The sequence below is a fragment of the Ornithodoros turicata genome, chromosome 10 (genome assembly GCF_037126465.1).
Source record: "Ornithodoros turicata isolate Travis chromosome 10, ASM3712646v1, whole genome shotgun sequence".
Taxonomy (NCBI): domain Eukaryota; kingdom Metazoa; phylum Arthropoda; class Arachnida; order Ixodida; family Argasidae; genus Ornithodoros; species Ornithodoros turicata.
Window position 1 is genome coordinate 29307112 of NC_088210.1, and position 16019 is coordinate 29323130.

Genomic DNA, 16019 nt, shown 5'->3' on the forward strand with positions numbered 1-16019 from the left:
ACAGTGAACGCTTGTAAACATCGTATAAAATAATGCGTTATCTAATGGTATCTAATAACCACCTTGTCTCCCACACTCCTTCCTGCGGTCATCTGTACACTCTTCTGTATGTACCTGCCTATACCCATAGTTACTTTGCAGCGCAAATATGTTCCCGATTTATACGCGAAAGAAATCGCAATTTGCGCTTTCCCTCTTTTCCCGTTCTCAAGTGGCGTCAATGAAGGTGGTCTCCCATTGGTTTCCTCAAACGACTTTGATGTTAAGATTTAAATAAAAGCAAATATAAACAAAAACTTTTTTAAAAATCCATCAGATTACCAAGCACCATATTGTGGATGCCCTTCTCGAAACTTTGAACAATTTAGTACCTTGTTCACAACTGCTCATGCGCATGCGCCACTGTGTGGATGACCTTGGGGGTGGCGGACAAGGTTATCTCCGTATTCAATACAATAGATACCACGGGATGGGGCAGATGGGAAGGCGCGGGGAACGTTGTCGCTGTCTTATCGTACAGATGCTTACCGGCTGTGACACATCCTGACGTGAGGCAGAGCTTGGCACTAGTCGAGCTTTCTTCGCCACTTCCGATGAGTCTGTCGGCATTTGAAGAGAACGGTATGCGTTTGCCTGCACATGACAGGTAATACTTATGCACACGACTGTAGAAAGGGTGACGTGCTGCACTCAGGGACTGAAAATTGCCAGAAAGGGCCTGAACTTGTCAGTGCCATTTCATCAACAATGCCAATCTAGAGTGTGTTCAGGATTTTGATTGATCCAGTAGCCAATAAGTTGTGAGAGATTAAACTTTGCCAAGATAAACGTTGCAGGAACTCCTGTTCCTGGATTAGACTAGGGGAAGCACTGGTGTTCGTAGTACTGGACCTTCCTCTTTAAGGAACTCTCGGCTATTAACCAATGAACTGGTTCATGAGAATCCATACAAAAGAAGAGAAATATTAGCAAACTTTAGTAGATCAAGGCATTGACGATGATGGTCCCAAAACCATAAACCAATCGCTCCATTCCTTTGAAGGGGCTGACATCACGCAGGTGATCTCTGGTTTGACAAGTTCTTTTACAATATCGTTTTCATAGAGTTGTTCCGATTTTGTAATGAAGCTCCCTATTGCAATTTTGTAGGTTTCGAACATGATGTGGTGGCTACAAATATTTCATCGAGGTTTTCAGGCTACGAGTATCCCCTTGCACCTAACGCGCCTGCTAGTTCAGCTTCTTTCTGGCAAATTTCAGCGGGAGGCTCAGAAAAAGGGTCAATTCAGGAGAAGTTCTCCTGAACGCATCGCAACCATTTCAAATGGTGACCGTTAAAACACATAGTGAACCTATCCACGTAGCCCTTGACTTATGCGGCTATATAACACGTTATTCGCAAACAGCCTGTACGATATAAGTGGGGCGGCACAACATATTCGATGTTTGTCATTACAGTATTTACCGAATTGGGAAGATGCAAATCCACGTCCTCCCCATTTCAAGTCACCTAGGAAACAGCACAATGATAAACACGTATTTCACACTGGGCATGCACTCGTTATGGATGCGCTAAAACAATCATCCTGTTTCCAAATCAATCTAGCTTGGAGTTATAGAACATCTGCAAGTCAGCCACGTCTATTACGATTAAAGGGGGCGGTCGCATCTGGAAACCCGTCCTGAAACCGATACCACTATGTTCCGGCGGCGTGACGTCACTCCCTAAGCGAAGGAGTGAGAGGGCGGCGATGGAGGAGGAAAGGCGCCGTCACGATGCCCGCGCGGCCGCGGCATTCCTTTACTCAAGGTCGCGCCCTCATTGGTCCTTAGGGAGTGACGTTTTCTCGTTCTTCCAGAGAGGGAATTCCGGCACACTCTCAACATCCGGCGTCTGCTCTTGTCACATATTCAATGGAATAACATTCAAACTACGTCTCTATTTCGCGCGGGGTTCTCGATACCGTTGTCTGTGGTCCACGAGGAGTAAAATGACACTATCTCCGTATTCACACGAGCGACATCATCACGGAAGATTCTAGTGGAAGAAAAAAGCGAAAACACTGCTCACACAGACGAAGTTCCGTCCCGTGTTGTGTTGAGCATCCACACGGTGCGGAATATTGGGAGTGGGGTACTGCGCACTTAGCAGACGACACCGTCAGCGTCTTTCCTGTCGTCTGCTACAGAATATCTTGTGGCTGTGTCGCAGGATATTCCCCACGGTTGGCAGTGTACGTGAACACTGGACGTTGAGCACTCGCGCTCAGAAAGCTATGACGTTTTTCGCGTCTTCCGCTTCTGCGGGGAATGTCGCATGTGTGAATATAAGGTATGGTTCCGAAATCGACTGGAACAGATGCGACCGTTCCTTTAAAGGAAGGCAGTTGGTGAAAAGGCCACGAGCTGTGGGATTCAAAATCACACGTTCCGACTGCCGCTCAGACATACTCGATCGTGGGCTTTTCATCAGCTGTCGTTCTTTAATCGCAGACAGTATTGCGTTATTGTTACCTTGTACCCATCGCGTATTCACGTGCGAAGATGGTAGGGTACACGCATTAACCACTCGTACGCATATTTCTTCCTGTTTGTTTATGTAGGACTCCTGCACGTTTTTGATTTTTGTGTCTTCCTTTTTCCGTTCCCTGTAACAATCACTTCTATATCCCCGTCCGCCTTACGTTTCTGGTTCCGTATTCCGCTTGCTGTAAAGTTTATTCACCGAGGCACAGATCGTAATTTCGGCTTCAGGCCGACGCGGTTCCTGTTTCAAAATAAAGCTTTCCCACGTTTTCATTTTTCAGCTTCTGTGGTTTCAAGAAAAATGCGAGTCCGCCCTAGATGTCCATGCACCTTCAACGACTCAAAAATGGCATCGCTACTAATGCGGATGCATGCCTTGCAAACGTCAACTTGATAATGCGTCTGAACCTAAACCTTTCTTTCTTTTTGCCTTGCTTGGTGTAAATGACGAGTTCCGAATTACGCTGTTCGCACAGCATCAGCAAGTCCTCTGCGCATTGCTAGAGCTGACGGGGTTCCCTATGCCAACATTCTTTTCATCTTTTTCTTACAATAGAGATATACTTTCTATGTTATTTTGCCTGCAGCCTCATCTGTCCTCTACGAGATTCATGCGTGGAAAATAACGGAACAATTTTTTTTTTTTTGCGAACTTCATGCCGATCAGCCTTCTCTTCTTCCCATCCTCAACTTGCAGGTGTCGATGATGATGATTATGATAATGATTCGAGTTTTTATGGCGTATCGACAACTAACGTGCCACAACAGTGATGAGGATGAGACTGCATGAGGATGATGACTTGCAGATGTGGACGCGCACATGCGTGACTTTTTTTTTTCTTTTTTGACGTGTGCTCTTTGACGTTGCACCGTAAAATCGCGATGCTCACACTAACGTAGGTACTATTAATGCTGTTTCTCGATACCGAGTTTTTCACCAAGGACTCCTCCTCTTTAATGTTCCCGCTTTAGTGATCACCGTACGATTTTACGCTCTAAGAAGAAGAAGAAGAAGAAAAAAAGGAGCAATTTTAGTCCTTTTGTGGAGTATATGCATTGCCACAACCATTAGTACCTTTCGCTACTAAATGCACCGTACTAAAATTTGTGCGAAGTTTAGGGACTATTTGCAGTGCTGGGGAGTAACTTCCAGTGTCAGGTGACTAAAATTGGGAGTAATTGCAGTCTAAGGGATTAGAAGCTGTAATTACTCCCCACTTAACTACTTTTTTATCTCTAAGGTGTCGCAGCAAAGAAACTACAATGCCTTGTGCTGAAATGCATATAGAATGCCTTGAAACTGACCTATGTTCTGCTGGTAGTGGTAACCGAGGAGGGCAAGAGCAACGGCCGTGGCGGCGAACATACCGAGGGCCACTGTCGCAACGCCACATAGCGTCCGTTCCATGCGTGTGCGCCGGTTCCACCATGGCGGATTCCTGAAAGAGTAAAGCAACAGCATGCAGTCGGAATGCATAGGTCACGGCATACTCTTTGCTGGACCACGTACACATCTGAACACTGTTATCTCCCACATGTACATTTGTCAGCCAGCGATGTCCCCGTACCAGGGGAGATTGCGGCTATATATTGCAGTGGAATATTGAACAAAAGTTCAAGTTTCTTGCGCAACTAACGAAGCAGTGGACCGCCATGTGACGAAGCAATGTGAAATCCACCATATGCACCACAAACGTTAAGATGTATGCATGTCGTGGCCAGGGATTTTGCGAGCAGCCCCACACCCTCGCACCCCCAAAGATGTAAAGATGCAGCCCACGAAAAATACCTGGCGAAATTAAAGGCCAAAAAGCACGAAATGTCCGCAGGTACGTCACCCGGCACCCTTACCCCTCCACACTCTCACTCACTCACTCACTCTCTCTCTGTCCCGAGATGGAAATCCAGCATAAATCCCCGGTTTTCCCTAGGTAGATTGAATTACGCTCAGTACAAGACATTAAGGATAAACTCGTGGGACTCACTCCCCTTATGACAACACGGTTTTCAGCCGCAGGCACCCCTTACTCAATTTATAGTGCTCTGCACTGCCTCCGCTTGCTACCCGTTGAAGATTGTTGCCCCTCCCGCCTCCGCTCCGGAGGGGCAACGACAGCTGTAAAGTTTATCTTTCGACACACGGTACATTGTACCGTTGTATAGTATGCTATATATCAACGTAATGCACTTTATCTCAACAGTAATCGGTAGATAACGAAAGAAAACATGTCACCTGTCCACGTTTTCTGGTAGGAATGCCTCCCAGCGTGCTGGCGACGGCGGCAGAACATTCATCTTTGAAAGCGGGAGTCTTCTGCGCGTTCTCCGACGCCAGCACAGCTGAAACCCCTTTCTGGTTATCCCTGTCATATTTCTTTCTCTCCTCGGGTACCGATTTAGTACCAGATAGTGCATAGGTTGAGTCACAGCAGGGTTTGCCTCACATGACCTGAACTACATAAGCATAGAGGGGAACTGATATGCGCAATCGCTTGACCCCTTCCATGAACAGAATGAGCTGTTTTAGTTCAAATAGTACTTCCGGGCTAAAAATAAAGCACTAAAGCTTTTGCTTTGCTATATGCATCATTAGGTCATACGTCGTTTCATGAAGAACTTGCGGTCGCGGCTGCGTTAACGAGGTCACCGTTCATAACCACACTCAAAGAAGAAAAGCAACTTACGGCGTCTAGTCCCCTAGATTGCAGTTACTCCCCATTTTAGTCCCCTGAGCCTGAAACCTACTCCCCAAACACTGCAGTAGTTCCTAAATTTCGCGTGCATTTCTTTGTGTACAAAGCTGGACAAAAGTTCACGGAACACGCTCTTGCGCATCCCTTCCACAGAGTAACACGCTAGCAGCGAATGGTACCGTACGAACTTGCAAACAGGTGACTGGATTACCTATTAGGCGCATGCCAGTAGGTCCGTAGGTCCCATTCGCTGCTGGCGTGTCACTCTGAGGAAGGAATGCGCAAGAGCGTGTTCCGTAAGCTTTCGGCCAGCATTGTACATACAGTTCAGAAAGGCACTAAGCAACTGTTGTGGCAGTGCATCGATTCCCCATGTGGTCCAAGAAACGTTGGCGAATCCTAGAAGACCTTGAGCGCAGCAATGTAGGGGGATGTAAACACTGCTTTCAGCACCACGTGTCGGAGATTTCCGGCGCACGTCAAAAGAACCCCGGGCTGTCCAAATTATCCGCAGTCCTACACTATTAAAAAAAAAAGGCGTACTTTAACTGCTTTCCTTGCCACACATATCACTCCCTTTTGGAGAGTACAATTACTCTCGAAAAAGGAGTCTCCTCACTCCCTTTAGAGAGTGGGGTTACTCTAACCCCTACTGGAGAGTAATATTACTCTCCGGCAGGGAGAAAGGGAGTTACTCTACTTCCTTGAGGGAGTGAGGAGACTCCTTTTTTGAGAGTAATTGTACTCTCCAAAAGGGAGTGATATATGTGGCAAGAAAAAGGAGTCAAAGTACACCCTTTTTTTTTAAAGAGTGTATCCTGCTGGACGACAACCATGTCGCCACACTGCGCAGACAAACCATACGTGTAACATCACGGTGCCATTTTTTTTTCTTTTTACAGATTCCGTTTTGATTAGAGTTAGGGGAATGCTCGTAATGTACACCGTTAAAAGAGTCACTGTTCTTCGTCTAGTTGCGTGAAGTTATACGAGGCCTGAAGAATGGAGGGGCTCGTCTCACCTCTGCCGGGGCCCTTCGCCTGCAGCCAGGAGAGAGGATTCCTCTTCGGTGGACCTGGCTGAGACATTGGTATCCGCGCTCTGCAAACTCATGCTGAGTTGCACCGCTTGCGGCCTTACACGGAGTCCGCCATACCGTTCCACTGGCAACAACACTTCCGCCCTCGCTCTACGCGCTCATGCAGCGCGAGTTTTTGTCTTCGTTTCCCCGCGGTATTTTTACTGTTGACATGGCCAGTATCCACTCAGTCAGGAAAAAAAAAAAAAAACTCTAATGGTTTATCTCTTCACGACCTCTTCAGGAGCTCTGCTTCTGGACGCTGCAGCGCTAAAGTCCTCACTTTGAAGCACATCATTCATTCACTCTCAAAAAAAAAAAAAAAAAAAGGTGGAGCAGTTACACATTTTAGGAGGTAATAGTTGTCGCATATGTTGTGCCTAAAAGGTTGCAAAGTTCTACCTGCTACCTACGAATGATAGGGTTACCGCTTCTGATTTGGTGAGCGAGGGGGGCGTACGCTTTTTTGTAGCAATTTGGATATATGATAATTTCTTTTACCACCCATTTACACCCTTTATCAGACGCTATGTTGACCTAGGTGGTAACTATAGAAGTTACCACCTTTTCGCACCTTTTTTTCCTTAGAGTGTTATATCATTCCCCAATTACCGCAAGCAGTGGACTGGAGAACAGGAAGCACTCCACTCGTTATTGTTTATCTCGGCTGCTGTTGAGCCTTCATTGCACACGTTCTCATGACAACCAAAGCGCCACAAACGTCTAAAGAGTCATAAAGAGCCCCTGACCCTACTTCACCCTTCACGCTGTTTATTCCAGAGTATTTTACAATCCCCGCTGCCCCGATTACAGTATATCTTTTTCCTCCGTTCATTCTGCATGCGTCAGCCATTCAAAGCAACATATGTCTTGCAGACCTGAATGCCGGGATCAAGCAAATGACGTCAGTGGCGCATATAACCAATCACGGTTTACAATAAAGCGGAAGCCAAAACAGACGCGATCCATCGTGGATTTTTTTATTATTATTATTATTTTTAGTTTTTCATAGTCCTTGGACATCTTGCGCGTTCCCGCTTTTGAGCGGAACACAAAGCGACGAAGACATGTTCCATTGATGCGTTGACAGCCCGCGTTCTCTAGTGTTGTTGCCTGTTCAGTGACGTCCCACGGGTTTGGAGCCCATCTTGTTGTTCCCGAAGAGGGGCGGGGGGAGATGGTTGTCTTTAATCGAGATTGTACGCGGGAAGGCTGAGTTGAGTTAGCTGAGCGTGGACTGAGCTTGTAGTACATGGTGTTTGTGCCTGTCCTATTTCTGTAGTGCATCTGAGAGAGAGGGTGGGGGTGGGTAGCTGGATTGGTTGAAGCGCTGTTAGATTTTTCAGATATCGGAAATGTATTGGTTTATAACGTCAGTGTTAAGAATGCGTGATCATCTTAAAGTGATGGCTTTTTGAAGGTCACCAACGTCGACAGACGTGTCAGTCCGTCTGTAGCAGTTGTGGAGAGGGAAAAAGTGGTACAACGACAAACGAGTGTGGGCGCCTGTAGATCAGGACCGGATGGTGCACTTCTACTTTATAGCAGGTACAGTACTTCGGACTTTATAGCATGGACTGCAGTTAAAGGCTTCTGGCGGAATATCCAAAGATGCTACTTTTTTTTTTTTTTTTTTACTTGGATTGGTTTTGTTTATCTTGTAACTTTCGCGGCCCTTTCGCTTCGGTCACCAAGTCGAAGCTGCGTGAACCCTTCCAGAAAATTTATCGTCTGTGGTGAAAAATAATTACGGTAGAGCGTATACTGGTTTAGTTTTATTTAAGTAAGTCTGGCCACTGCTGTAGCTACTCTCACCAAAAAAGAAAAAAAAATCGTACAAATTCACCAAGCCTGAATGAACATCCTGTTTGCTTCGGACTACACAACTGGTATAGGATCACGGAAACTAAGAAATCATGAAAAAAAAAAAAATAATCGCTACTCTGAAGAGGGGGGAAGAAAACGGCGCGTCTCTCTGGCAGCTGCTTCTGCCATCTGGTGGTCAGTGGCTGCGAAGAACGAATTACCACCTGATTACACGCGCCGGCGAACTCTAATGACCCCTGTGCCACTCGGCTGCCACCTCCTTGGAGACCTCCTGCCCGTGAACCGTTATATAGGAAGACGTGCGCCACTCGCGTGGCTTCCTGCCTGCCCTCCACTGCCGATGGCCTTCGCTCTGTTTATGGCAGAGTCTTTTTAATGGGGCAAACAGATACAGACTATGATCAATGTGGCAATCCACACTTCTTCCAAGTGCAGGGTCAATATTACGCACGAGACTGGCGGTTACGAAAGAAAGCGATATGTGGAATGTAATTGAGATGATGAAATACTATTTGACGAGTGCCTCGTTTTTGTGTTTCTGTTACTCGTGTTTATAGGTCGCGTGATGGGTATTCCTGCTGTGACCTAATTGCACCTCATTGCTTCAATAAGTGTATCTTTTTGCGCTTCGTATGTGGTATATGTCGTTTTGTATTCGATTCGTGTGGTGGAGAGTAAAGTTCAAGGTCGGGGGACTAAAAAGGGGATTGATTGCATTCTAGGGGACTAGATCGAAACTAATTGCTTCCAATTTACTCTCTCTCTCTTTTTTAAAGACAATTCTAAGTATTGGAACATCGTTAGCACTCGTTGGGAGTATTTTCTTTTCGTGCTTTAGGTCCCCAAGCAGCACAACATCTTCGCCCAATATTGGACCCAGATTGGACTAATATTGGGCCAGTATTGCCAATATTGGACCAAGATGTTGTGCTGCTTGGGTCAGTGCTGCACTGACTCATTAACGAGAAGGCAGCTGTGCCGCTTAAAGTGTAGCTAAGACGTACTTACCATGCAAGAACTGCGCGATAGAACAGGCTACGCATCTTGCCACCAGAGGCGACGTAGAGCAGTATTTCGAACAACTACTCAATATTTAAAACTATCGAACTGTTCACACCGCGGTCGTTTCACCTTGACAATCCACGGCTCGCACGAAACTTTACGCTAAATAAACATTTTGCGATACGTATGTTGGATAATGTTAAAGGAGAAAAGAAAAAGGAAGACATGGGAAATATTGGGCCGGTTGCTCTAGACGCCTCCCGAAAAATTCTGATATAAATACTCCGCCCCATTAACGCGAGCTCAAGACTTACCCTTCTTTGATATCCTACACTCTTAAAAATGAACTTCACCGCATAGCACGCTCCTGGCCAACCATCATTTCAAATGATATCGTTATCTGCCCTGATTTGTTGAAAACGGGAGTCGTACGTCTTTTTTGTGACACTTATGCTGTTCATAATTGTCACAAAAAAGGCGTACGCCTCCCGTTTTCAACAAATCAGGGCGGATAACGATATCATTCGACATGATGGTTGGCTAGGAGTGTGCAATGCGGTGAAGTTCATTTTTAAGAGTGTAAAGTGTGACACCTGGTCGACAGCGTGACATTACACGCTGCGAGGCTGCGACCGTCGGCTAAATACATTCCTGTACTCCCATTTCGTGTACAATAGGGAGCCTCCATGGGTTGCTGCGGCTACATGGAGGCTCCCTAGTATGCATATGTAACAAGTGACATCTAACGGGAGAAACCGAGATTATGAAAGCACGTCGCAAACTTTACAACCTGAGAGATGGTCGCCCTGACTGCTGCGTCTCTTCAGACACTCCCAGAACCTCACGTACCCTTTGAACCAGGTGAAACATTTCGTTTCCTGCCCAATAAAAATAAATAAAGATAAAAAAAAATAGCAGAGTTGACCTGGCCTGTCTATCACCAGGTCGATCACTAAAACGTGCCAGTATACGATCACCAGTACCCGCATAAAATACTCCCACCTATTTTTGGTCACGTACGGACATATCGAGGAGAAAGCTCACCAAATACGCGCATCGTGCCTTTGCACATCGCTTATTCGGCGGGTGCACCGGCTCGGATTGTAACAGCCTGTCAGTCTTTCTCTCCTCAACCTACTTATCGAGCTTCTGATGCCCTCTTCTCGGACTTGTCTTACTTGTTTTTATCGACATCCCGTGCAGGATCAGAAAGGGCGGAAGAAATTGAAAGTGTTGCAAGTTAGACGGTGGTATCGTGGCGCTGTCAGCGGAGCTCTAAGAAATGCGTGAATAAATAACGTGGCTGGGGTAGTTGTATCCCTTTCCACGGCGAGAAGAAGTAATCGGAAGTAATCGAGGAACTGGAAGATTTCAGGAAGATGATGCAGGATAACATCTGCTGTACAAGGTCGAATTATAGGAGTATTCTGCTGGGCATTCCATCCTCGATTTCGACATCGTTGTTTGAGTATGAACAACGGACTCGTTCCGGTGTGGGAAATATAGTTGCGGAAATTGGGGTGGGCAGATATCCTGCTGCACGGATATTCCGGTGCATGGCCACAGCGGTGAAACAAGCATTCTGAACTGGAATTCAGACACGGTGTCGACGCACCCGGGGACACGACAAAAAGCTCCATTATGAATACCTGACTTTTTTCTTTTTTTTTTTTTCTTTTTGCGGAGTAGCTAGTCGTTAATTTGGGACCTCAACGCTAGGCCTAGAGTGTGCTAAGACATCACTTATTTTGCATAATTTCTCGACTTTTATTAGAGTTCTTATTAAAAAAAAAAAAAGAAGCTCCATTGCAGAACCTTGAAGGGTCCGGAGTGGTTACTTATAATCGTGGGTGGTAGCTAAGGTCGTGCTGAAGACTGGAAGGTAGTGGGTTCGAATCCTACCACCGGCTGTGCTGTCTCAGGTTTTCCCTGGGTTTTCCGAAGACTTTTCGGACGAATGTCGGCACGGTTCCCCCTGAATTCGGCCCAAGACACATACTAACCCCTCTCCTGTTTCCCCCACTCCTTCCTACTGTACTCTCTCCATCTGTCCACATCTGTACGCCGCTCATAGCCACAGTTGCTTTGCGGCGCTAACATGTAATAAAATAAAAAAATCAAATCAAAATATTTTTATTTATAAATAAAAAAGCTTATAGATGTGCCATTCTTTGGTTAAAATAACTGGTCACTTCCATCTGGCTAAGAGCTAGTTACTCGCTTGTTACTGACTGGATTGCAACTCCTGAAATGTGGGAAATGTTTTGAGACCGCTGTTGGGCTAGCTGTACCCGCTATCCTAATAGTGAGCCAAAACGGAGTGCGGGCAAAGGAACGTGTTTATTTGGGTTGCTCAATACGAAGACCGAGCTAATACGCGCGTAACGCGTGTCGATAATGTTCATCCTAGTCACTACTACCATAATTATTATTATTAGCAGTTTGATTCCAAGGCCGATTCCATAACGCGAGACTATTTTCACCTTCATGGACATCGCTGGCTCTGAACACTGTTTGCAACGCGATGTACGCGTTCATTATGAGCGCAACTAGCCAACCGCGTATCTCTCCGACTATTTGTATACTGACACGTAATGACCAGTCATCCAATTATAGGAACTGCTTAGCCATCACCTTCTAATGGATGTAAGCGGACTTAGATTCCAAGGTCAAGTTAAAAAAGGGATAAGTAACGCTTTCGCAGAAGCTGCCTTTGTGTGGATCGTGATGTTGACGCGGGACGCTTTTTTCACAATGATAATAACGTCACACCAATTACGGACCAGCATTTATATGGTCGCTTTGCCAGAGGAGTTTTCTTTCATTAAATAACAATGGCACAAACAGTCCGAGTTGTCGAACTGCACTGCTGCTTTAGGAACTGCTACAAGTAGACCCTTAAAAACGAACTTCACCGCATTGCACACTCCTAGCCAACCATCATCTCGAATGATATCGTTTGTTTCTTTTTAAAATGAACAAAAATCTGCATTAATTTAAAGCTTTCAGCTGTGTTTTCTTCTTTGTTTGTTTACATTGCTCAGGACTGAGAGAGCTCAGGCAGGAACTCTTATACATTACAAGTTTTAAAGTAGAATGGTTTCGCTTTTGATTGTTTCTTAGTTTTATGGGAAGGATTCACACTCGACAGTTTATGTATTTCCTGTAGTCGATAAACAACACATTAAATAAATTACATTTAGGAAGAAGTTTATGGATATGTTTTCTCCTGAAAGTGAACTGTTATTTTTTGTTTTTTCATTAAACAAAGATATCAAATTCCGCTTCAAAACACCTTTCAGTAGAACTGCTCATCCCATGGCTTTTTGTACTCTTCTTTAAGAAAGGTTCGAGATTCGTGTATTCGAAGAACCTTCCTTGGGTTCGAATTCAGAAAATTCTGGATTCGTCCCATCTTTATAGCTGTAAGTATTTTGCCTTTTGTGGTTTGCTAAGCGCTCTTCTTTCGAATAGTGGGGCTATGCTGCTTTCTTATGCGATTCAGCCGTAACGCTATGTATACAACATCAAATCCGTTCTTTATAACGTCAAAGTGGTTTACAAACTCATTGCGAGGTTTCATCACGCACGATTGAAAAATTCACTAAACAACAAAATTAAAACTTTACTGAAGAACAATAAATCCAAATTTAACCCCTAGCTGCCCGTGTTGGAAGGTGGAGGTCGAGAGCAACGCTACGTGCTCGCACGCTAGCTCGCGTGTTCACCTGTCGAAGGCGCGTGCTCGCTTCTCATCCAACGTCTGCCAGACTAGACTTTTCCGCGGAAAGTTGTTTTAATCGAGGTAAATGAATTATAACAATAAGCTAAGTACAGGCACAGTCGTTACCTTTCGTGCATCGCTTTAATGTAGCGTTGTAGCCGCCACATGTATCCGCCGTCCGCGTGCAAGCACGAGACGCGCGCGGCAGTGCTCATGTCAGTCCCCATTCGGCACGGACGGCTGACACGACTTACCGCTCTTTTGTGTGTGGACAGCTGGGCAATCGGCACATTCCCTGCCAGGTGTGTATGCGGACGCCGGTCTAAGCCACTGCAACTCCACATTGTCTACTGCGTGTACCGTGTACCGTCTCTCAATTATTATTATTATCTTTTTTTTTTTTTTTTTTTTCGTACCGAAGCCGGATTCGAACTTTGAAATTGGCACAGCTTCAGGATCTTACGCTCACGTGACGTTTTTGCCGGTTGGATGACTGGCGGCGTTTCTATCCCAAAGCGGTCTGCCCTCTGACATGGCGGCATGCCGCTCTCGTGGGAATCGTCCGTCATGGGCCGACTTCACAGTGAACTATGTCGTCATTTGCCTTACAGCGATAGGAAACTCGAGGAAAAATACCCTTTCAGCACATCCGACGCGAGAATTCGAACCGGGTCACCCTCCAGTCCCGGTACGCAAGGCGTACAGTGTTCCCATGCCTATGCACAGCTCTCTGGGGTTCAGTGATTTATCCACACACCCCTACAACCCCTAACACCCCCCACCCCCCCAAATGTTCAGTGACACCTCCCTAACTTTTTCATCTGTGTACCCCCTACAGGGGGTGCCCTTGCGATTTCAGCTTTAGGCTCATGTCGGTAATGATATGTTAAGCTGTAATGACGTAACTATAATAATGACCCCCCCCCCCTCCCCAATTTTTTCCAACACCCCTCCATGCTTTGGATACTGGATAAACCGCTGCTGGGGTTTCTTGCCCACCATGCTTTGGCTTGGTGCACATATGAGAACTGCCACTCATTAAGGAAGAGCGGTAGGACTTCAAACCCTGGTACGAAATCAGGCACGAATTAGTTGGGAATTTAATCTAATTCAGGTGGTACTTAAGCGATTGATTATACCTTACACCAGTAACGTACAAGTATGTAACGCTGTAGAACAGCATAAAACGAAGCTCTGCATCCATATTGGTGCGCCATACGTCACTACTGCCCCCTTATAACGTTACTTCGTAGCATTCATGTCGACTTTGACTTCCATAAAGAAGGCAGCGAACGGCTAAGGGATCATCGACCACTAAATAACCTAAGCCGCACAAATGCATGGGAGGATCAGCATGTACACAACCCTGTGTACCGGGGGTCAGTGAGCAACTTTCTTTCGTTCGAGTTACTATGTAACGACTGGGACGTGCAAGGCCAGGGTTTTCCCGACAGCATCATGTGAAAGGCTTCAGAAAGCACAGAAAGCTTTTCTTTGGCCAATGGCCTCTGGGTCAGCGAACGATGCGTCCTGCTGCCTTCTCAATAGGTTATACAGTCAAGGACCTACGGTTAGAGAAGGTAATGGTGCCCGCACCACGTGAGGGACCTATAAAGCTAACGCATTTAAAAGCATTTGGTACACAAGGAGGCAGCTGATTCGTTGGCGTATATACATGGTACAGTATGTATATATATGTGTGATTTGTTCGCACTGCACGTCTTAATTGTTAGGCTCTAATTATAGGTCGCGACTCGGCCTTTCAGGCAATGCAGTACTTACGCTAATTGACGCCGAAATTTGTAGCACAATGCTGCGCTAATTTTTTGTATTGCACATTTTGTTGCAGCGGTCCCGTATTATAGGTCGCGCAAAAACTAACGTGAGAACTACACAGTCGCAACACTAACAAAAGTAGCACCAGTCAGTAACTCGATTGCGATGACCCATATTCAACATAGTATGCCGCTTTCACAAAGTCGTCAATGCATGGCTCCAATTTTTTTCTTCTTAAAATGTGTCAGAGACCGTTTCGGAGGCAAGTGGACCGGAAGCCCTCAATTGCCGACCGTTCAAGATGGTTTTACAGACCGATGTCGGAATCGAATAGAGGTTAGGTAGCTTCCGAGGCAATAGATGTAATCGTAACTGCTCCTGAGAGTAATTCTCACTCTGTTCCATTTCATCTTGTTGTTTCCAACTCAGTTTCTATTCGCTGCGTGATCGAACGGTGTCGGCGCGCTGCGGAGAAACGATGAACTACCGTAGTGTGGACAGCTTCCTCGCGTCGTCTGCTTTTACACGGTTATTCCGCGTTCAGTGCAGTAGGTGGAGCATTGGGGAACCGAACAGTATCGTACCATCGCGGCACAAGTGATCTTCCGGTAAGTATATACAAGAATTACGGAAAAGAACCATCAACTCCGAACATCGACCGGCGTGTTATCCACACTGGAAAGGTGACGGTGTCGCCCTCTATTGGTCGATCTCGCAGCGAATTGGAAGTTTCGTTATCAACGAGTACAAGTTCTTTCTAGTATAGTGGTATTTTCGGACGCCACGAAACACCTCTCGTCGAGATGTAGCATTAATTCATCGGATGCGACTCAGTGTGGCTTCTACAGCTCAGTGGACCACCTCCAGTGACAGTGGTTAGGGTGATCGCTCTCCACGCCGAGACTGGGACGTGACACGGGTTCGAATCCTGTCACGGCTGTGCTGTCCGAGGTTTTCCCTCGGTTCTTCCGAAGACTTTCCTGACGAATTTAGGCACAGTTTCCCCGTGATAACTTCCTTTATATCGTGTTTCGTTTTCGCGGAGTTCTTCCGATGGACTAAATCTCGCTGATGTTATCAAAGTAAATTACGGGCCCAATATGGAGATAGCTGCTGGTGTTTGCTCGAGAGAGCCACGAGTATACTACGCTATCGAAAAACGCGGCAAATGGCAACAGGTCTTACCGATCGTATCCGTACTGCAAACCCGTCGCAGTCATGATTCCGTAGCACAGCGTTCAGTCGGAGAAGCACCGGCTGTGTCCGACGATCTACGATTCACGTATACCAACTGAGAAGTGATCTAAAAACAGGTTACTCTATCTGCTTGCCCTTCGCCTTGTGGGCATTTTTTTTTTTTTTTTGAAACTCTCTCCCACCCTCCTGCGGTGTA

The 16019-nt window shown here is 46.0% G+C and overlaps 2 protein-coding genes across 8 annotated transcripts in view; one reads left to right on the forward strand and one right to left on the reverse strand.

Moving 5' to 3' along the window:
- LOC135369806 (SPRY domain-containing SOCS box protein 1-like) overlaps nucleotides 1-16019 on the forward strand; it is a 92919-nt gene that overhangs the window by 14068 nt on the left and 62832 nt on the right. The window lies entirely within an intron of this gene.
- The window catches only part of LOC135369804 (neprilysin-2-like), a 45886-nt gene that overhangs the window by 6646 nt on the left and 23221 nt on the right, over nucleotides 1-16019 (reverse strand). Inside the window, exons 1-4 of one of the 4 annotated variants that reach the window (XM_064603336.1) lie at nucleotides 6241-6432; nucleotides 3832-3965; nucleotides 1466-1510; nucleotides 529-633 (exon numbers count right to left, since the gene is read on the reverse strand). In XM_064603336.1, coding sequence (XP_064459406.1) covers nucleotides 529-633; nucleotides 1466-1510; nucleotides 3832-3965; nucleotides 6241-6332 — 376 coding nt within the window. In that variant the 5' untranslated portion in view covers nucleotides 6333-6432. Of the gene's footprint in view, nucleotides 1-528; nucleotides 634-1465; nucleotides 1511-3831; nucleotides 3966-6240; nucleotides 6433-16019 lie in introns of those variants that run through there. The other 3 variants (XM_064603337.1, XM_064603338.1, XM_064603339.1) reach the window with 3 other exon arrangements.